Source organism: Lutra lutra, chromosome 18, assembly GCF_902655055.1.
Source record: "Lutra lutra chromosome 18, mLutLut1.2, whole genome shotgun sequence".
Lineage (NCBI taxonomy): Eukaryota > Metazoa > Chordata > Mammalia > Carnivora > Mustelidae > Lutra > Lutra lutra.
In genome coordinates, this window is record NC_062295.1 from 29767679 (window position 1) to 29788315 (window position 20637).

Consider the following 20637-nt stretch of genomic DNA (forward strand, 5'->3'; position numbering starts at 1 on the left):
GCACTGCCTGGACAGGAATGCTGCTGGGAGGTCCGGTTCCGCCTGGGTCTGCAGGCCAGCCCCTGGACTCGCCACTTTGCATGACCACACGAGCCCAGGCAAGATCTGAGCACTGCCCTGTGTGTTCAGTACCTCCTTAAATCCCACACTACCCTGCCAAACCTCTTTCAGAGATAAGAGAGCTGTTCCGGTCTTGTCTGGGGTAGGTGGTAAAGCCAAGACACACGCACGCGCGCGCGCGCCCTTTCCATCTCCAACCCCCCCCCCCCCCAGGGAAGAAAGAGAACTACCAGTCGGCCGCATAGCCTGCATTTGGCTCCGGGTTCGTGAAGCAAGAGGCTGAACTTCCCCAGACTGTGGCCCTCCCCTGGCAGGGCCCTTCCTCCCCACCCCACCCACCTGGCTGCTCCAGGCCATTGGGACGTGCATAAGGAGGCTTGTGGCTTTGGCCCTCAGTGCAGGACGAGGCCAGCCTGTTGCCTCAAGTTCCCCACCTTCCCCAGGTCTCTATGGAGGAAAGAATGGAGGTGTCAGCGGGTATCAAGTTCAGAGGTGACAACAGCCTGCCCGCTGACCTCATCTTCCTGAGGTGCTGAGTCTTGTTTTCTGGCCACCCATGGAACCACGCCCACCACCTCCAGCCTGATCCAGGCCACCATCAGCTCTAGCTATCGGCTAGCCGGTCTTAGGACCCACCCACTCCTTACAGTGGCCACCAGGCGTCCTCCCTGCCCGGTGACCTGTCCCCGCGTTGCCAGTCACTACGTCCCCACCACTCAACCACTCTGGCCTCTGTCACTCCGGGCGTGTGGCTGCTCCTAGGACAGTGGCATGCCAGCTCCTCCTCCCCCAGGTCCTGTGAGGACCTTGCCGGTACCTGCTCAATTTCCCTTTTTACTGTGGCCACACGGACCTAACCGAATTGACCACTGTCGCCGTCCCGAAGTGCGTGTGTCCTTGGCATCAAGCACAGTCGCGCTGAGTTTCCCTCCCACCGTCCCTCTCCAGAACTTTCCCATCTTCCCAGACCGCAGCTCTCCATCCATTCAGTGACCGCTGCCCGCCTCCCCTCCCCGCAGCTCCTGGCAGCCACACCCTGCTCAGTCTGAGATCGCCAGCCCCATCCCCCCCAGCCCCTCTACCCTTTCTCCACTTTTCTGATTTGGTCTGCCACACACACCGCTGTCTGATGCACTGTTTTTTGTTTTTGGTTTTGTTTTTTCCCATAAACCCTGATTGTCCGATTCTTGGAGGTGTGTTCCCGAGCACTTGCCGCACAGCTTGACACATGCAAGCGCTTAGTGACCTGTTTGTCGAATGACTAAATGACCTAGCCACTGATTTCAGCTCCTGCCTGGATCTAGGGGCTTCCCCCTTGCTCCTTACCCGTCCCCTTTCTGCCATCCCTGTGTCACCCTAGAACTTGCGAGTGCCACAGCCCACACAGTGATTGTCCTGGCCGCCCATGACCTAAGCAGATTTTTTTTTTTTTTTCCATCTTAACAGAAGAAAAAACTTCCCCTTTTCGGGATGACCCTTCAAGTCACGGACACGACGCAGGGCTTTCTCTCTACCTAAAACTTGAAACAGCAGCCTCCGGTTGCCAAAGACCATAGAAATGAAATGTCAGTAACACAAGAGACCTAGCGAAGACCCAGGAGGAAGAGAGAAAAAGGCCATGGCCGGTCGAGGGATCAAAAGCCTGGACCAGCATGAGGCTGGCTCAGTGTCGTTTGCTGTGTACTGTGGAAGGCTCCTGCGCTGCTGGCCGTGGCCAGGGGGCTGGCGCAGGAGGCAGCCGGAAGCGGGGCGGACCCTGGCTCCAAGCCCAGTGGGCTAGCCTTTGTGAGAAACACTTCTGGCTTCCTAGGCTGAAATTTAAAACAGGCCCATGCTCATTCAGAGACACCCCCCGCCCAGTGGAACAAAAGACAGTGTGTCCACAGGTGCCTGGAACATGTGGGACGCCTGTTCTCAGTCCTGTGCGCAGGGCCCATCCCAGTGCATGAAGACAGTGACTCCCCGGGGGACCAGGCTGTCTTCCCAAAGCGTCTGCACCTGTTCTGTGATGAGCTGGCAGGTGACCTCAGCAGGGTCTGGCCGACACGGGGCATCCTGACCCCGCAGGAAGTCTGGCTCCCGTCTGCCCTAGATTGAGGTGCTCAGCTCAGGACTCCATGTCCAGACCACCTTTGCGGATCCCTGACTACATAAGGGGGTCTTTGTGGTGTCTGGAAAACGAGGGGAAGGGAGCGGGGCACAGCCTGCCGGGACCCTCCACCAGCCAGCAGGTGGACGGAAAAGGCAAGGTGCGTGCCCATAGTGGTCCCCATCCCTGGCTGCCCTGATCTGAACAGCCCACCTGCTCAGACACGCCAAATGTCTGTGAAGGTCCCTCGGCCTCTACATGGCGTATCAGGGAGGGGGGGGGTAGGGGTGCTGGAGTCAGGTCTGGGGCTGCAGAGCCCCTGGGATCTCGGGCTGAGCCTCTAACATCATCACCCGTCATGCTGGCTCCCTGGTGGGGGCTGGGCCACAGGCTGGGTGGATGGAGGCTTTTCAGCCAGAGCTCGTGGCTTGGAGGATCAAGTGTGTAAGAGCTGGCACCACGTGGAGGGGGTCTCCCCACAGAGAACCCATCCCGCCTACAGCCCCTCTAGCCAGCCCGCTGCTCTCTTGAGCTAGCTGGCTTTAGAGCTTCTCTTTCCTGGGAATACAGGCCGGCCTCCCGGTCAGCTCCCTCTGCCGTCCAAGAGTAAATAGCCAACCTATTGTGCTGCGTGCTAACTAGACGTACACTGGGTCTTTGCTCATTGGTGTCCTTCAGCAACATCCCTGGGAAGTAGGGTTATTATCCCCGTTGTATACAGGAGGAGACTGAAGCACAGAAAGGGTAAGCAACTTACCTGAGGTCACATAGCCATAAACAGCAGCGTTTCTTCCATCCTTTGCAGCACAACAGCCACAGAGGAATAAAGGTGGCGGCTGGACTCTTCCTCCAGGCCGAAGGGGGCATAGTCTGCAGTCCCCGGGCATGCTCTGTGTTGGCCATGAGGCTCTGAACAGACACAGGCTTCCTGTCATGGCCTGCCTACATCTAGTACCCCTGTTGTGTTCAACAGAGTGCAGCAGTGCATTGTTACCTCCTGGATGGGGGACTTGCATGATTCTCGGGGTGTGTCCTGAACCACAAGCTGCTGCTCCCCAGTCTCCCTGCCTTCATTGCGCAGAGCTGTAGAGTTTTATGTCCTGTTTACCTGATGATGGCTCCAGCAGAACCTGCCAGGTGATGGTCATGCACTGTTGCATGGGTGTGCACTGCTCAACTGAGAGCACTCTTCACAGAGACCATGCAGTGAATGAGCCCTGCCCCCAGAGCTGTGATACACCACCTGCCCTGCTACCTGGATAGCAGATCCATCTTGGGTTCTGATCTGAGCTGGTTCGGATTTTGCCTGCCCTTGAATGGTGTTTTCCAGGCAGACTCCATGGTTCTAGGATCATCTTTCTGTGGCTTCTTGGCCAGGTCCCTCAAGGGTGCCCTGCTGTGGAGCTGGCAGTGTTCCATGTGGCCCACACTGGAGCTGGATGGGAACCAGTCCACCTTGAACCTGGCCCTAACTGTACAGAGGAATGAAGCAGCCCAGGGCTCACCGCCCCCAGGTGCCAAGCTGGGACTAGTATGCAGGCCTTCACACTTTCCCAGTCCACTTTATTTTCCTTGTTGTTCCACCCCATTCCTGAGTACCATGAGGGCATCCAGAGGGCACCCCACTCTCCTCCTCCTCCTTGGACTTCCTGACAGCACTGAGCAGAGGCTGGCTAATTGCTGGGTTTTGTCCTCTCTCCAGCTCCTCATAGAGGGAGGCCGCAAACGCTGGGGCCCCAAGCATCTGGAGTGTGGCTCTAGCCATGACTCATTAGAAAGTCAGGACTGAAGACTTCAGTGTCTTCCAGAGGAGGGCAGGTCAAGGCAGTGCCCCACAAAGGGCCAGCAGGGTTTGTCCAATCAGGGCTTCTCTGGCTTGGGGATAAGTTTGTGGCCCTAGTGCACTTTTTTGCTCATTGGACAACGAGTGTTGATTCTCTTCCCAGCCTGTGTCAGGGACTAGCTGTATGTACAGAGAATCCACAGTCCTTGCCAGAGAGAGCTCTCGGTCTGCTGGGGAAAATGAGTATTATTTGTCATAGGTTGTGGAAATCACCTAGGACCCTCATCATGCACAGTTGTTCAGACTGTGCACTGCTCAACTCTAAGGGCAGACTTCACATAAACCGTGAGATGAGCGAGTTGTAACACACCAGCAGCCCAGCTGTCTGCGGTGGCTCTAATGTCCTTCTGTAGACATCGTATAAGGCTGTAGACTGTCAAGGGAGGACCACAGCCTTGCGGTGGGAGGTGAGGGAGATGGGGCAGCCGGTGCCAATCTGAAAAGGCTTTACCCCAACAAAGATGCTTGCTGGATCTTAGAGAATGAATGGCAAGTCTCCAGCCGAAGAAGAGGGAAGGGTGTGCCGGGCAGTGGAGAGACCATTTGTCAGCCTTTGGAGGCATGAGACTGGAAGGCAGGCCAAGAGTAGGGGAATGGGGCGACGTAGGAGGCCTGGACAGTCTCCAAGGCAGAGGTTCACGTGGAGGGGAGTGGTAGGCAGAGGGGAAACCTGAGAGCAACTCGGGGGTCGGGGAGAAGGCTGGTGGGGCTAATGACATGCAGCCAGGGGCTTGACTGCCGGAGTTTGACCACAGCCATCGTGGCTGGTCCTTTGGGCTGACCCGCCCTCCCAGGGGCCTGCCCACCCCGCCAGGCACATGTCTGCAGATGGATATCCAACAGCAGGGCCTCGGGCACTCGACCCCAGGAGACGGGTCACGTCAACAACATGTACACCCCATTTACACGGAGGCCGATGCTGCCTTCTGCTGGGGTTTCTGCCTTCTGGGATAGTTTATAGGGTCTATTTCTGGAACATCCCTCACAGCCAAGAGGACATGGCGGGGGGCAGGGAGGTGGGGGCAAGTGCCATCTCTGTTTGCTGTCACAGATAGCTGGGTGGCCACTCCCCATACCCAGCAAGTACCCGTTCGTGGCATTCTGGTGACCGGTGTGGGGTGAGGGAACATGCTTCTGAGGCTCTTTCTCAGTGTACAGGGGTCCCCAAGAAAGAGCCAGGCCAGACCAGTGATTGCCACTTTCTGAGGTTATGATAATTTGCTGTTGTCCCCGAGCAATTACAGATTTCATGTGTGCGGGCAGTTTGCAAATTGGGTGTGGGACAGACAGGGACAGAGATGTGATTTGAAAACGGAAGAGCCGGAGGGAGATTGAAGCGTGTGTGGGTCTGGCTGAGCGGAGCGTCTGGGGAGAAGCTCGCCACCTCGCTGATGACTCCGCTCTAGCGGTTTCTTTGAGGTCAGGTGCACTGATGGAGCGCCTGGCGGCTCGGTCGGTTGAGCCTCTGCCTTCAGGCCTGGGATCGAGCCCCGCATTGGGCTCCCTGCTCAGCGGCGAGCCTGCTTCTCTTCCTCCCCCTTTGTTGAAAAATAAATAAAATCTTTTAAAAACTATATTTAAAAAATTAAGGCACATTGAGGGATGATTTACATATAGTAAAAGTCACCCCTCTTAGGGTATGGTTCTTGGAGTTTGGACACATGTATGTGCTCTTATAACCACCAGCATAACCAAGATACCAAGCATTACTGTCACCCCAGAAAGTTCTCTGATGCCCTTCTAAAGTGGACCCCAACCCAGCCCCTAGCACCCGTGGCTTCCTTCTCTGTCCCTAGCCTTGCATCTCTCCCAGAATGTCCTCGAAATGGAATCAGGGAACGTGTCTGATTTGAGTCTTGCTTTAACTTTGACAAAACACACTCGCGATCCACCCATGTTACTGTGCGAACCGGTAATTTACCCCTTGGGTTGCTGACTGGTGTCCGTGGGGCCGATGGGCCACCGGGTCCCCAGCTGAGGGGCCAACACTGGACATGTTCCCAGTTTGGGGCGAGCACAAAGAAAGGCCGTAAACACCTGCACGCGGGTCTCGGCGTGGTCCTGGGTGTTCCTGGGTGTTCGGTTCTCCGGTGGTCCCCCAAGCGCGGGGTTGCCGAGTCACGTGGTCTGTGTGTGTTTCCCTTCAGGAAAAGCTGCCGCCTCCTCCCAGGGGCTGTGCCTTTTTGCATTCCTGTCGATTCCAGGTGTTCTCGTTTCTTGTGAAAAATTTCAAGGACGAAGCACACAGGGCACCAGGGAGGTTGTGTGGCTGGGCTCTGGTGCTGCAGGGCCCTGACCAGAGGTGCGCCAGCCCCACCTCCCTCCACCCCTCTGCCCTACAGCCCTGCATCCCCTTCAGGATTGTCTTCCCTTTGAATCTTTGTAGAAGTGCCGTTTGGGCCCCTGCGGGGTTCCTGGTTGGTCCTCTTTCTGGTAGGGCTTCCCCTGGTGGATGCGTTTTACACATTGGGCACGGAGACCGCGCCGGGCCTCGCGCTCGAGAGCCCGAGTGACGCCAGATAAATGACCACAGGCTGTTTCCTGCTCGCCGCTGTTTGTGCCGCTCCGTCTCTCCCTGCAAGTGTTCTGGGGGCCGTTCTAGCTGGAGCAGGGACAGACAGGCAGTGAGGGGCAGTGACCACCCCCCAACCTGGCCGCAGAAAGCCACTGAGCCCCCCGTGTCTGCCGGGCACTAAGAATGAACTTGGGGACAAGATACAGAGGGACAGGGTGAGTGGCAGCCCCGGCCTTGGGAAACCGATCGTCTTGTTTGGGGCAGAAAGGGCAACGTACACATACACCCCAGGCAAAGCCAGCATCACCAAAGATGCCGGGGACAATCCGGGGATCCGTGCCGCCGCCCCCCGCCCCAGCCGCACAGGTGGCCACACCCCGTTCTTGGGCATGGAAGAGAAGTACCCTAAAGCCTGGGCTGTTGGTCGGATGACTTGACTTAGGTCTTAAATGACCATGGGGACTCTCGAGTTGGTGAGGAGAGGGACTGGGACCCACGGGTGTGGGGGGCCTGGGGTGGGCCGCAGCAGAGGCCCAGAAGTCAGGGTGTGGGGCGCCTACAGAAAAGACAGTCCTCCTCCCAGGTCCCTGCCATTCGTCCTTCAGCTGCTGCTTCCACGGGGAAAAGTGGGATCGAGGACCCCTGACCTGTATGGGGACCTAGAGGCTGGCCGGCTCAGGGGTCCACAGAGGTTGGTGGGGGCAGTGCAGAGGGGAGGACCAGCCTCTCTGAGACCTCCGGAGTCAGAACTGGAGGGTAGCAGAGGGGAAGATACACAGCTCACTGCAGGTCATGCGGCAGCCTCGGGTCAGAGCTCTGGGTAAACCGAGTCCTCTCCCACAGGGTCCCAGGGTCCTGCCAGGTCCAAAGTGGGACTAACGGTGATATTCTCTGTCTGTCTGTCCACCATCCAGGTGCAAGTTCTTCAGTCTGACTGAGACGCCGGAGGATTACACCATCATTGTTGACGAGGAGGGGTTCCTAGGTAAGTGCTTCTATCACCCCAGACGTTCCTTTTTTTTTTTTGGTTATACTATTTTTTTTTTTTAATTTATTTTCAGCGTCACAGCATTCATTGTTTCTGCACCACGCCCAGTGCTCCATGCAGTCCATGCCCTCTCTAATACCCACCACCTGGTTCCCCCAACCTCCCACCCCCGCTCCTTCAAGACCCTCAGGTTGTTTTTCAGAGTCCAGAGTCTCTCACGGTTCACCTCCCCTTCCAATTTCCCTCAACTGCCTTCTCCTCTCCATCTCCCCTTGTCCTCCGTGTTATTCCTTATGCTCCACAAATCAGTGAAACCACATGATAATTGACTCTCTCTGCTTGACTGATTTCACTCGGCATCATCTCTTCCAGTCCCGTCCATGCTGATACAAAAGTACCCCAGACATTTCTGCTCCTGCCCGCCGCCTTATTTCTCCCTCCCTCCGACCCGCCGCCTTATTTCTGCCTCCGTCTCCTTCTGGCGAGTGGGTTAGAAGGTCAGCACAGAGTCTGTTTTCTTCTCTCCCTGTGCCGTGGCTGGTCCCCTTCCTTTCCGCTGATAAAACTGCCCCAGGAAAGGCCCCAGAGCTAAAAGGGTCAGTAAGACAGCGTGCTTACCCAGCTGGAACTACGGGCTATGAAGAAAGTAGCTACAACCCAGGGCTTGTTTCACTGAGCTCCCACCACTGAGTGAGAGGCAGTCGGTCCTCAGTCCCTGGTTCCCGGTCAGGGCTCCCGTGAGCCCTGCTGCTCTTCCTTCCTTCGCGTGTGTCCGTTTTCAAGGCTGAAATACAATTCACGTAGCAAACATGCGCCCTTTTAAAGTGTCCGGTTCAGCGGTCTGTGATGGTGCACGGGGTTGTGTGGCCACGCCCTCCAACATCTTCCCTCCCCACAAAACAGCCTCATCTCCGTTGACATCACTCCCCATCCCCCTTCTCCGCCGTGTCCCCTCGTAGGTTTATTATGTTGGTCCTGGTCTAACGCGACAGCAAGTGTCCGTTTGCGCTGCCCGCTGCCCACTCATTTATGAGAACGGGGCGTGTTCACGTCCCGCCGGCGTGGAGCTGCGAGCGGAGGGGAGGTCAGGTGACCAGACCCACAGCCACGGAGCGGGGCTCCCCCCAGAGCCGGCATCCCCTCCGAGCCCCCCAGTTCCGTTCTGGAAAGCCCTGAGTCCACATTTTTATAAAAACCTCATTCCACCCCAAAGGCAACTCCTGGTCACTCTTTCGTGTTTCTCTTTCCAATTGTACGGGGCACGAGTTGTCTCTTTTTAAGCCGCATGCCGTCCTGTCCCAGAGAGAAGTGCTTGTCCCTGACACCGTGACGTAACGTCTCCTGTGATGTCGTGGCCTCTCGCGGTCCACGCTGTGGTGGATGTGGCCCGCCTCCTTGCCCAGTCCCCTGCACTTAGAATCCAAGTGGGCATTCATGGTTCTCCAGGGATAAATTTTTGACCTTTATTCTCAGTCCGGCTGATTCCTAAAACAGGGTCTGAGACCTGGAGTTACGGGGTCGGAAGCTGGCTTGTGTGGTTCTTAGCGCAGGTGGAGGGGGGCCGCCTTTTCAGCCCATCCCCGCTGGTGAACGAGGGGAGCCTTGGAAGAATTGACTTCACCCCTACGCTCTGTCGTCCTTACGCGCCCCTACCCCATCATCGAAGATGTCTCTCTGGTCCGTCATTTCATCCATGCCCAGACCTTTTGGGAGCCTAGGACCCACAAACAGGAACTTTTGCCCTAACCACAAAGCACGGTCCCGTGAAGAATGTACACTTGGGCAACCCAAACCCATCTCCATCTTTCTATGGGTCCTGCCGAGAATCACAGCACTTCGGGCGCAGAAGGATCGCCCCAGGATGTCTCTGCTCTAGGAGCAGATACCCTCATGGCTCCGTCTCCCCAGACGAGACAAGCTCACTCCATCTCGAGGCCACAAACGAGCAAATGCGGCAACCAGGGACAGAGGAAGGCTGTGGCCGCAGGACCAGGGGGCCGGTTTTGCAGGCCCTGGAAACCCACGTTTGTAGGAATCCTCAGTCCCCTGGGAGGTATCGCGCAGGTGAATGGCTGCCTGTCCCCAGCCAGCACCGCCTGCCCCCCCGGGGTTGCAGGAGGCAGCACTGACAGAGCCCCGCTGACCCCATGAGCCTCGGGGTCTGCCAGCCAGCGACGCGGTCAGTCGTGGTTGCGGTGGGTGCTGTGCGGGAGACCCCATAGGAGGGACCCTTGCAGGAGTAAGCAACCCAGCAGAGTGGGTCCGTGAGGGGCCTGCATCGACCTATTCCGACTTCCCTCCCTGCCCCAGCGGGGCTTCTGGCTGCGGACACTGTGGTATATAAGCCCCGGGAAAGACTCTTGCTAACTGCATTTTATAGACAAGGAACCTGAAGTGCAGAAAAGGCTGTCGCACGGCTGGTGTCCTCTCCGGATGCCTCCAGGGGCCGGGCCCGAGGCCGGGGAGAGCAGAAGTGCAGGAATCCAGCCTTGGCCCCTCAGGGGCTTACAGCTCTGGGAGGACAGAAACACAGGAACCAGAATTACGATATCAATAGACAGTGGCACCCAACCTGGCTGGCAGAAGTGCAGTCCAGGAGGACTGCCCAGAGGAGGCAGTGCTTGAGGCAAACCCAACTAAATGACTAATGAGCCCACCTGGTGAAACCTGTGACACTGGGAGTGGGGAGGCTTCTAGAATGGGGGGTCGCTGGGCATGCAGGGGAGAAGACAGAGCAAGAGGAGATGGGATGAGGGAGGCCAGGAGAGACAGAGGCAAGGGGGAGCCAGTGAAGGGTCTTATCTGACCTTGAAGGGCTTGCCTGGAGGAGAGCAGAGTAAGGAGGCTGGCGCAGTGAGGACAGAGCAGGAATCAAGAAAGATTCGAAATCTGAATTTACCTGGGACTTTTTCCTGAGCTGCACCGCTAACCAGTGGGGAGCCTCACACTGTATTTAAGTCTGGAAGAACTGGTGAGCTTTCAGCATGTCCCTTTCTGGGAACTCGGAAGAGGAGACTTTGGGGGAGCTTAGGTAGTCAGGGAAGGCTTCCTGGAGGAGGCCGTTTTTGCTGCCCTTGAAGGGCTAAGGAGGGGGAGAGCATGTCGGGTGGGGGGTGTATGAGTAAGTCTGGAAGCAGAGGCAGAGACCAGGTTCAAAAAGTAGATGGAAAGACAGGTTCAGACTTAAAAAAGAGGGAGCAGGGTCCATTTGGACCTTGTTCTGCAGGCAGTAGGGAGCCATTGAAGGTTGTTGAGCGGGAGAGAGTCGTCATTGAGGCTGGACTCAGGAAGAGGCACCTGGGGTGAGTATGCGGGAGGGGAGAGAGTGTGACGTGGGGGCCTCCCTAGAGGGCTAATATTCAGGCTTTGTCCGAAGTGAGACCTTCAGGCCCAGGCTGAGACCCTGACTGACCCAGGGAGGGAATTACCCACAATCTTGAAACCCCGACTTTCCCTGGAGGCTTTATTAATCACTTGGCCTCTCCCCAGACCTCTTCCGGTGGCCAGAGCAGTAATAGTGTCTTCAGTGTGGGGAAGGGGGCTCCGGGAGGGGGAGAAAAACCAGTGTCAATGATTCACCCAGCAGGGGCTGAGAGGAGGGGTCTGCAGCCCTGCGACTGCTGCGTAGCGGGTCTCGCTTCCAGGCCACGATTCCCGGTCGGCACTCGGGGCTGAACCGTGTGCGATTACGGGAGCGCAGTGTCTCTCGCACGCGCGCTGGTCCAGAGGCAGGGGGAGGATGTCGTCCAGAAGCGACTCCTGGCCTCCCCGTTAGCGCGGACGGGAAGACCCAGGTTCAGATCCTGCTCTGCCACCTGCACGGCTTGTGGTTCTGGCCAGCTGCCCAGCTCCCCGGGGCCTCCCCCCGAACACAGGAGCGCCCGTCCCTTCTGCAGGGCACCCATGTGGCCGTGGGACGCTCATGCGCTCGAGAGGTGTCGCTCTGTCGTGGATGAACCGGGGTTCCTCTGCCCGGCCCCGTCGCTGGAGTTTCGGGAGCACCCGGCGTTTGGGGGTCGCACGCTGGCCTGCGGCTTGGTCTCTGCCATGCGTGTCAGCACCTCCTTTGCAATGAAACTGCTCATTTGTACCCCTCCGGCTGCGCGTCGCCCAGCTGCCATCGAGAATCCGGCATCAGCGTGTGAACGGAAGAGGCGCTGGTGCTCGGGAAGCACTCAGACGCCAGGCACTCGGCTAAGCACTTGGTGTGGGGATTATCTCATTTAATCCCAGAAGCATCTTCTGGAGCCCATCCCGATTTCCTCCTTCTGCGTTTGCAGCTAAGAAACTGAGGGGCGTTGACGTTGCCCAGAGTCAAGGCAGGATTAGACACCTCCCCCTCCGCCTGACCCCAGGGCCCTTGACCCTGCTGCGGGCAGGGCAGGAGAAGCCCGAGAAACACAGGCTGGGTGGGGCGCACACAGCCGTGTCACGCAGGGACGCGCAGGTCCTGTAGCCGGAACAGGGGAGGCCCGGGGCGGGGGGGTGGGTACCATGAGGAGGGCAGGGGGAGGGCTCTGCCCAGCTGCAGAGCTACCCCAGTCTGTGGCTGGGGGGTGACAAGACACCGTTAACCTCCACCACCACAAAGCGTATGCGGCTCCCAGAGGCTATTTGTAAGGGCCTATGCTGTGTGTGGTGACAGAAACAACCCACCTTAGTCTTGGAATGGGTCCACTTTTCCTTTAGGGACGGGCAGGCTTGCGGTCTCCTGGTCAGCCTTCTGGAGCTCATCCCCACAGCCCCAAAAATGGCACCTCGTCCCCCCGAGGCTTGGCCCGGGGTGAGGATGGGCCCCAGACAGGCCCTCCCTCCCCGCCGCCCCGGTATTGCAGATCCCAGGGGCCAGAAGCAGCGAACACTGTGGCTTCCAGCTGCCTTTGCTCCTCTGATGAAACTCACACTTCTGAGAGGATCCGAGGGGTGACCGCTGGTCCGAGCTGACCACCGTCTGTGGGTCCTACCCAGGGCCGAGAGCCGGGAGTGGCTGGCCCCAAGGCCTGGAGCAGGGCGGGCAGACCCATCCCGGCCGACCTGCTCGCTGCCCAGACTGGCTAGCAGTTGGACAGCCCTGAAGTCCTCTGTCCCCCGTCCCCTCAGCCCCCCCACCATCCCACATCCCCTTGCTCAGCTGGCTCCAGGCCTGGGCTTCTCCCTGGGATGCATCCAAACTCAAGAAACTCCCCAGAGCAGAGCCATGTCTGCACTAGTGCCCCTTAAAAATGCACACACCCCAGCACTTCACTGACTGAGGGGGACACGCCTTCCCCACTGGACCGGCCGCAGCTTCCTGGCAGCCTCCGCCAGGGCGGCTGGAGCCCGGACTGGAGTCTGTCGCTGTCCCAGCCTGAAGCTGGCGTACTTTGCCCTCTGCCTCCCTGAGCTCACAGGACCCCACGGCCTACTCTGCCCAGCGGGGGCAGGGCTGACTTCACACAGCCTGTTGCGCGTCCGTAAGCTGATGGGCAGCGAATGCCCTGTCCCCACTGGTGGGCTGGGGCTGGGAATGGCACTTGCTCCCCACTGGGGCCCCATGGCCCGATCCTGGGAGGTGGGGTATGGGAGCAAGGGATGATGGTGAAGGCCACCCCCCAACCTTGGGCCTGGCAGGGTGACTGAGCCCCGACAGAGGAGCGGGGAAGGCAGGTGGGTGGGAACATGGGGCCCGGACAGAGCACAGAGGCAGGGCCGGCTGCCCCCCACCAGCCGTCGTCCTCATCTCGCACCCCTGCGCGCCACGTGCTGAGCATAGATGAGGCCACCGCCTCACATGGTAGCCGCGCACCACATGCACTTCTCAGAAGCAAAATGAATCAAAGTGAAATAAAACATACGATCTTTTCTGTTGCATTAGCCACATTCTTGTCGCTCTGAAGCCACAGTGAGTGGCTATGGTCTGGGGGCAGTGCGGGTGTAGACGGACCCCTCCCTTTCTCCGCACAGAGCTCTCTGGGGGAAAGGACTTGAGCTCTTCTCCGAAGGATGCGGGAAGCCGCTGGGTGGTTTGGGGTCGCGAGGAACCTGGCAGCGGCGGGCAGAGGGCCTGTTCGTAAATGCCGGTGTGGTCTCTTGTTAATACGCAGCGACTTAAGACATAACTGACCCTTCCAGGGTTTTCCCAAGAGGGCTGAAGGGGTTCTGCCCTAATGGAAAGGGGAGTTTTCAAGCGTCCAGCATTAAATACGTTAAAATGACGGCCGCCGTTGGGGCTGCGTGGCTCACACCCAGCCCCAGGGAAGCCCTGGGCTGGGTGTTGAGCAAGGCTGGACCGTCAGGATGCCCCGACCCTCAGTGGCTCTTGGGGCTGTCCCTGAAATAGATGGCGGGATTGGAGGGCTCGCAGAGTTCTCCCCAGGTCCAGGCCCCTTAGAATTTCAGAATCGAGCCGCTGTTTCTGGGGAGTTTTCCTGTGGCCGTCAGACTATTTCTCTTCCAACACCCACGTAACAGTTAGACCGGACGCCGAAGCCCGAAGCCCAGGGTCCCTTAAACGCCTTTCCTCCCGCTCTTCCTCCCAAAGCTTTCCCCTTTCCTGGGAAGCCGCCTGCCTCTCCAGCAGGTCTGGCCAGGACGGCCCCTTCTCAGCCAGCGGGACCGACGGGCGCACCAGGCTGTGGTTACCGTGCGAGTGGTGACCCCTGAGGCACGTGCACACACGTGTACCCGTGTCCCGTGGGCAGGCCCCCCTGGGCGCGCTCTCTGCGGGACCAGGCAGAGTCGTGAGCATTTGGATTCCGGGGGTTTGTGAGCTGGTCGAGGAGACGGTGACTGTTGCCACTCAGACCCTCCTCCACCTGCCCCTGCCCGCACCAACCCCAGGATCCCTGAGCTCTCTGGGGGAGGGACTTGGGTGACAATCACTGTTGCCAAAAGATGGTGTCCTTTGGAGCCTCCCGGAGCTGTGTGTTCTTCCAGAACGCAGGGCTGAGGAAAGCAGGGAGAGAAATCCCAGGGCTACCCCCACCCTGTCTTCTGGCTTCCCCTCCACCCCAGCTCCTGGGAGGTTCCCGGGAACCAGTATGAAAACCGGGAGGAAGGAGATGCGGGGCTGCCTGGCTGGCTCAGTTAGGCGTCCGACTCTTGGTTTCGGCTCAGGTCCTGGTCTCAGGGTCGTGGGATCGAGCCCTGCGTGGGACTCCACGCTCAGCTGGGAGTCTGCGCGAGGTTCTCTCTCCCCCTGCTCCCCGACCCCTGTGCACACGCTCGTTCACGCTCTCTCTCAAAGAAATAAGTACATCTTAAAAAAAAAAAAAAAAAAAAACCACCAGGGGCCTGTTCCACCCATTTGAGGGCAGCAGCATAGTGGGACCTGGAGGTAAGATCATTACTCGCTGCTGGACGCCCATCATTCCATGCGTGGGACAGTGGAAGCCAAACACAGATGAGCCACTTGTCACCCCGGCTCCCGCCCTGCCCAGCGCTCGGCACGTCTGAGGTCCTCTGAGGGCCTTCCCTGCTCGGCCTTCCCAGGCTGGGACCTCTGATTCCATTCTGCTCTGACAGACAAGGGAACCGAGGCCCGATGGCAGGGACTGGCAGGCAGCCAGCCCTGTCCCCTGCCTGGAGGACCCATCGTAGTCACAGGCCCGCCTTCCATGTGTCGTCCCCTTCCTCCCCATGCAGAGCTGCCCTCCTCGGAGCACCTGAGCGTGGCAGACGCCACCTGGCTGGCCTTGAACGTGGTATCGGGCGGGGGCAGCTTCTCCAGCTCGCAGCCCATCGGCGTCACCAAGATTGCCAAGTCGGTCATCGCCCCGCTGGCAGACCAGAACATCTCCGTGTTCATGCTCTCCACCTATCAGACGGACTTCATCCTGGTGAGCCGGGGCCACCCTGGGGCCTTGGGTGGCATTGTCTACAGAATTCTGTGCCCCCCCCCCCCCGTTGCATGGTCAGCTCAGAGAAAGGTCAAGGGTACCTCAGGGTCATGGCTCAAGTGTCAGCAGGGCCCCGGGTGGGACTGCGGCGCTCTGTTCAGCCCCATACACCAAGTGCTTGTTGTACACCATGCTGGCTTGGACCTGGAGCCTGGGCTCTGAGGGCACACGAGGGTGGGGATAGCAAGAGTGTCTGCTCACAGGCCGCAGTGGTTCCAGACTCCCATCCCCCACGAGCATGGCGGGAGGGATGGAGGAAGCTGGTTCAGGTAACAAAATCTCAGAGTGAAGGGAGGTGCCCCCCAGGGACCACGGGATACCAACATCCTTGACTCCCCGTCCGTAGGTGCGTGAACGGGACCTGCCCTTTGTCACTCACACCTTGTCATCAGAGTTCACCATCCTGCGGGTTGTCAACGGTGAGACAGTAGCTGCTGAGAACCTTGGCATCACCAATGGCTTCGTGAAGCCCAAGATGGGTGAGTTGAGGAGGCTCTGCCGGGGAGACCTCGAGAAGTCCCCAGGGCCTACCCTAGAGCAGCCCCGTTCTCAGAACACTCACAAAGCACCAGGTATAACACAGGGTCAGACCCTGCTCTCAAGGTCTAGCAAAGACGGGAAGGGGACACAGCTGGCGATGTCCAGAGGCCACTCCTCACTCATCCGGGGTATCAAGATGGGCTTCCCAGAGGCAGCGACTCTCGAACTGAAGGTTGGAGCCCAAGTAGGAGCTCAGCCAAGTGGTAGAGGTTAGCAAGGGCATTCATTCCAGGCAGCCAGCGAGGCATGTGCAAAGGCCCAGGGGTCTGGCAGTGAGCCAGAGAATCAGGAGAGCCGTGAGTGAATGTATTGGAGGCTGGAGAAGGCACAGGGGCCAGATCCCCCAGAGCAGCTGCTGGCTCACCCCGCCTCTTGTCCTGGGCCCTCCTCCTGCCCCGTGCCACTCCTCCTCCCAACCTCAGCGCCCACTGTCTTTGCTCTCACAGTCCAGAGGCCTGTCATCCACCCTCTGTCCAGCCCAAGCAACAGGTTCTGTGTCACCAGCCTGGACCCTGACACGCTGCCTGCAGTCGCCACACTTCTCATGGACGTCATGTTCTACTCCAATGGGTATGACCACCCCCTTGGACGGGAGAGGCTGCAGGCCAGGCCAGGGAGGCCAAGGGGACACAGCTTTGCCTGGGAGCCCCGGTCTGAGTGGGGAGACACTGAGCTACCACCTGTCCTGGAAGCTGGTCTGGGGCAGGGGGGTCATGACTGTACCTCAAAGCCATGCTCTGATTGGGGAGACATCCTTCCTCAGGAACCCCAAAGCATGGTGAAGCCCCAGGGGCACATGTCCACGGATTCCGCCCCCACTCACCATCCCCGGAGCTCCAGTGGCAAGCCCGGTCTGTAGGGGTGCCAGGAGCCCAGGGCTCTTCTGTTTGGTAGACAGTAGGCTTTGTTGCCTTTTTTTCTCGGATTTTAGTGGGGTGGGACCAGGAACCAGTGAGCTGGCAGGGACCACAGACTGTGTCCCGAGATGTGGGTCAGCACAGGAACAGAGAAACCCTGTCCAGGAAGGAGCGGGGGTGGTCTGCAGCGAGGGCCGGCTGGGTCTTGGGCTCCGGGAAGTATGGTGCTTGCCTCCATGAACGCCGCAGACTCGTCCGCCTCAGGTGGGGAGACTGAGGCTGGGGCCAGAGGTTCAGGGTCAGGATTGGGGCCAGGACTTGGCCCCAGCTCTCCCAGGCCGGTGGGCAGGCGAGCAGACCAGGTGGGGATCTGGGTGTGGTCAGGGTCCACTGTCCCCCTCACCACCCCAACCCCGGCCCCCAGAGTGAAGGACCCCATGGCTACCGGGGAGGACTGTGGCCACATCCGCTTCTTCTCCTTCTCCCTCATTGAGGGCTACATCTCCCTGGTGATGGACGTGCAGACCCAGCAGAGGTGAGTGGCCCTTCTTACTTACCGACGACAGGCAGCTCAGAGAGCTGATGGCCTGGGGTCCCTCGGCCTCCTCTCTGGGGCTGGCAGTGGGGGAGGGGCAGTGTTCCGAAACACACTCCCAGCCCTGCCTTTCCGTTCCCCCAGACGAGGGGGGCACTCAGGCAGGGCCTCGAGACCCCTGATCGTCCCGAGGGCAGCCACCGCTCCGACCAAGGGACCGCGACTGACGTCAGCCTCTGGGGTTTCTCCCTTTCTCTCCTTGTTAAGGTTCCCTAGTAATCTGTTGTTCACGAGCGCGTCTGGAGAGCTCTGGAAGATGGTGCGGATCGGAGGACAGCCCCTGGGATTTGGTGAGCCCCGGGGGGTGCCGCACCAGCGGGCGGGGGTCCTAGCATCTCCGCGCGCGCATTCCATCCGGGCTCACTCATCCTACGGTGCAGCTGGGGGGACTGAGGCTGGGGGAGCCGGTGTCCGTGGCCCTTGACCGGCGAGTGACAGGAGGCAACAGGGCTCCAGACCAGAGGGCGGGAGGAGTGCCTTCAGCCAAAGCAGTCGTACCTCTCCCGGCCTTGGAGAGCGCCTTCCTGCCGCCTGTTAGCACGCCGGGGGCCAGAGACAAACAGAAAGGGAAGGGAGGCCCGGGAGGCTCAGGCAGCTAAGCTAACGACTCTTGATCTCAGCTCAGGTCCTGGTCTCAGGGTCATGAGTCTCATGGTCTCAGGTCATGAGCAGCCCTGCTGCTGGGCTCTGTGCTGGGCGTGGAGTCTACAGTGGAGAAGGGAAAAAGTCACCTGTGAATCCCAGCTGCTCCCAGGCCGCGGCCGTGGTTCTGATGAGGGTCCTTCATGTAAATAAATGCCATCGCAGTCAGACTCGGACACCCCAGCACTCACTCCGAAATACCTCACCGTTCCTGTCCCGGGAAGGAACCACTTCTCCGCAACGATGAGCTGACCCTACACAGGACCTCTTTCGAGAGTCCCTCAGAGTCTTGAGCCTCAGTTTCCACAGCTGCCCGAGCAGCGCCGTTGGGGGCGAGTTCTGTCCACAAGCGTGTTCAGGGGCCGTGGGGCTCAGGGTCCTCGGGGGTTAGCAGGCCTGCGGGGCACTGATTCGCGCGGGGCCGGGTGGAGGCTGCCGCCTCACTGTCAGGGATGCACCGATCAGAAATGATTTCCTGCAGCTAGACCTGTTAGACCCCAGAGCTGGAACCCAGGACAGGCTCTCAGTTGTCTCCGGGAAGCGTCGTCCACAGACCCGGGTGGGATCGGTGAACCCTGAGTTCCCACAGACAGAGTGAAGGACCTTCCTGACGAAACCCAGACTGCTCCAGGGGCCATCACGTCGGCCCTCAGACGCCCGTTCCTAGAACAGGAGACGGAGGCGGCAGCGTTTGTTGACCTGGGGGCGGAGGGGCGGTGAGGGAGCCAGGTTCTGCCTCCCGCCTTACCTGCCCATGGATGCGCTTGCAGGTGATGCTCACTAGCAGGACAGGATGGGTCCCCCTGACTCTGCTCGCGTCAAGGCCAAAGCCAGAGCCGTCCTGGGGGCAGAACAGCAGGCTGCTCTGTGGAGGCCTAGGAAGTGTACACTGAAGGCTCCTGGCCAACCCTGGCGACCAGTCTGCCTCTCGGCGCGGGGGTGGGGGGCTCCTTCGCCACAGACCCTAACATTTCTCCCGCCCACACTGGCTGCCTGGTGCTGGGTCGTGGGGATTGAGCACTGGAACAACTCCTCATCAAGGAGGTTGTTAGAAACAAGCATGGCCACAGGCAGGTTCCCTAATACGCCATCCTCATAAGGAGGATGGTGGATCTCTGCTCTGGGTGGGGAGCACCTGTGCGTGTCTGTTGTACCGGCTGCCCTGCTGTCAGCGTCACATGTAAGGTCCAAGTGGCCCAGGAGAAGGCTCCCCAGAGAAGGTGACCGGGGGGGACTTTGGGGGGGAGGGGGAGGTAGGACGCAGCAGCACCTGTCTGCGGGGCCCACGTGGCTCCGGGTGGCCGTGCCCGGGGAGCGGGCTCCAAAGGTAGGCAGGGCAGAAGAGCCCAGCCAGGTCGGCACAGGCAGGGGCGGAGTCCTGATGCCGGACCCAGGGGTCTGCGCCACGTCTTCCTGCAGGCAGTGGGGAGCAGCCGGGGGGCGACCAGGAGCCCGAGTCCTTCAGAGGACTGCCTGTAAGACAGTCACGGAACGTGATGACGTGTCCAGATGACGGTGGTGCTGGCCTCCCGGCCGGTAGCTAAAACTGCCCTCGCAGGGCGGCGCGGGGTCTGAGCCACCCCGACAGCCGGCAAGACCCTGCCAGGGAAGCAGCTCGCCGAGAATCTGAAGGGTTCCAGACCGGCAGGTTCCGCGTGCTTGTGAGCGTGCTTTGGGGTAAACGCAGCTTCCCCCCCGAACCCAACGTGCCCGGTGCAGGTGGCTCCGTCCTCGCCCCGGCTCTGTGCTGCGCGCGCCCTCGGGGCTTCCCCTTGGCCATCCCTGTCGTTCTGCAAAGTGCCGATCACCGGCTTTCCAAACTGACGTGACACGGGGGTTCCAAACCCACAGTCGGGAAAGCATCGTTCTCGACTCCCGTCTCAAACCCCCATTTCTGTCAGAGTAGTTGTGTCGGTAGCAAAAGGATTTGGGGAGACTACGCGTCCCCACCACACGGTGGCACAGTCACCAGATGCCGGGCTCGCCCAGCCACCAAGGACCTGTGTGTCCAGCCGGGAGCCCCGGCAGACGGAGCGGAAAGCAGGAGCCCAGAGTCACCACACAGGTCCAGGGCTGGGCCAGGGAGTGAAGGAGCAGAGGGGAGGCTGGAAGGGATGGCAGTGGGGTGTCATAGGCGTGGAGCCCGGGTCGGTTCCCCGGCTCCAGCCTCAGAATCGCGCGGAGAGCTGGTGACCCGATCTGGACTCTCCCACCCAGTTGGGAAAAGGCATCGTTGTCAAAATCGGAATAATGGATTTGGGGGAAACCACCTGAAAAATTGGAAGGGGCTGTGTTGGTGGCAGAGTGGTCCTCAGACCTGGAGGTCTTCCTGGAGGAGGAAGCTTTGAGTGGTGCCTTCAAATCAGGCAGGGAGCCAGGGGTGAGGAGGGGATACACCCCCGCTTTGGAGGTCTAGAGGGAGGTAGGAGCCCCACTCCCGGTGGGGACTCTGGGGAGGAACCCCGTGCTCGCAGAGAGGAAGTGACTTGACCATGGTCTTCTGGCTAGAAAAAGAGAGGGCGACAGGAAAGAGGGCCTGAACCCATAACCTCCCTTCAGCCACACCGCGTCTTGCTCTGTTGTGGAGAACTCGTGAGGTGGTAGGGACGGGGAGCAGGGGAGCAGACAGCT

General features: G+C 59.6%; 1 protein-coding gene across 1 annotated transcript in view; it reads left to right on the forward strand.

Annotated features, from left to right (window-relative positions):
* Nucleotides 1-20637, forward strand: part of CASTOR2 (cytosolic arginine sensor for mTORC1 subunit 2) — a 51360-nt gene that overhangs the window by 25036 nt on the left and 5687 nt on the right. The window contains exons 2-7 of the mRNA XM_047712895.1: nucleotides 7422-7492; nucleotides 15119-15312; nucleotides 15719-15851; nucleotides 16359-16482; nucleotides 17194-17304; nucleotides 17572-17654. Coding sequence (XP_047568851.1) covers nucleotides 7422-7492; nucleotides 15119-15312; nucleotides 15719-15851; nucleotides 16359-16482; nucleotides 17194-17304; nucleotides 17572-17654 — 716 coding nt within the window. The remainder of the gene's footprint in view (nucleotides 1-7421; nucleotides 7493-15118; nucleotides 15313-15718; nucleotides 15852-16358; nucleotides 16483-17193; nucleotides 17305-17571; nucleotides 17655-20637) is intronic.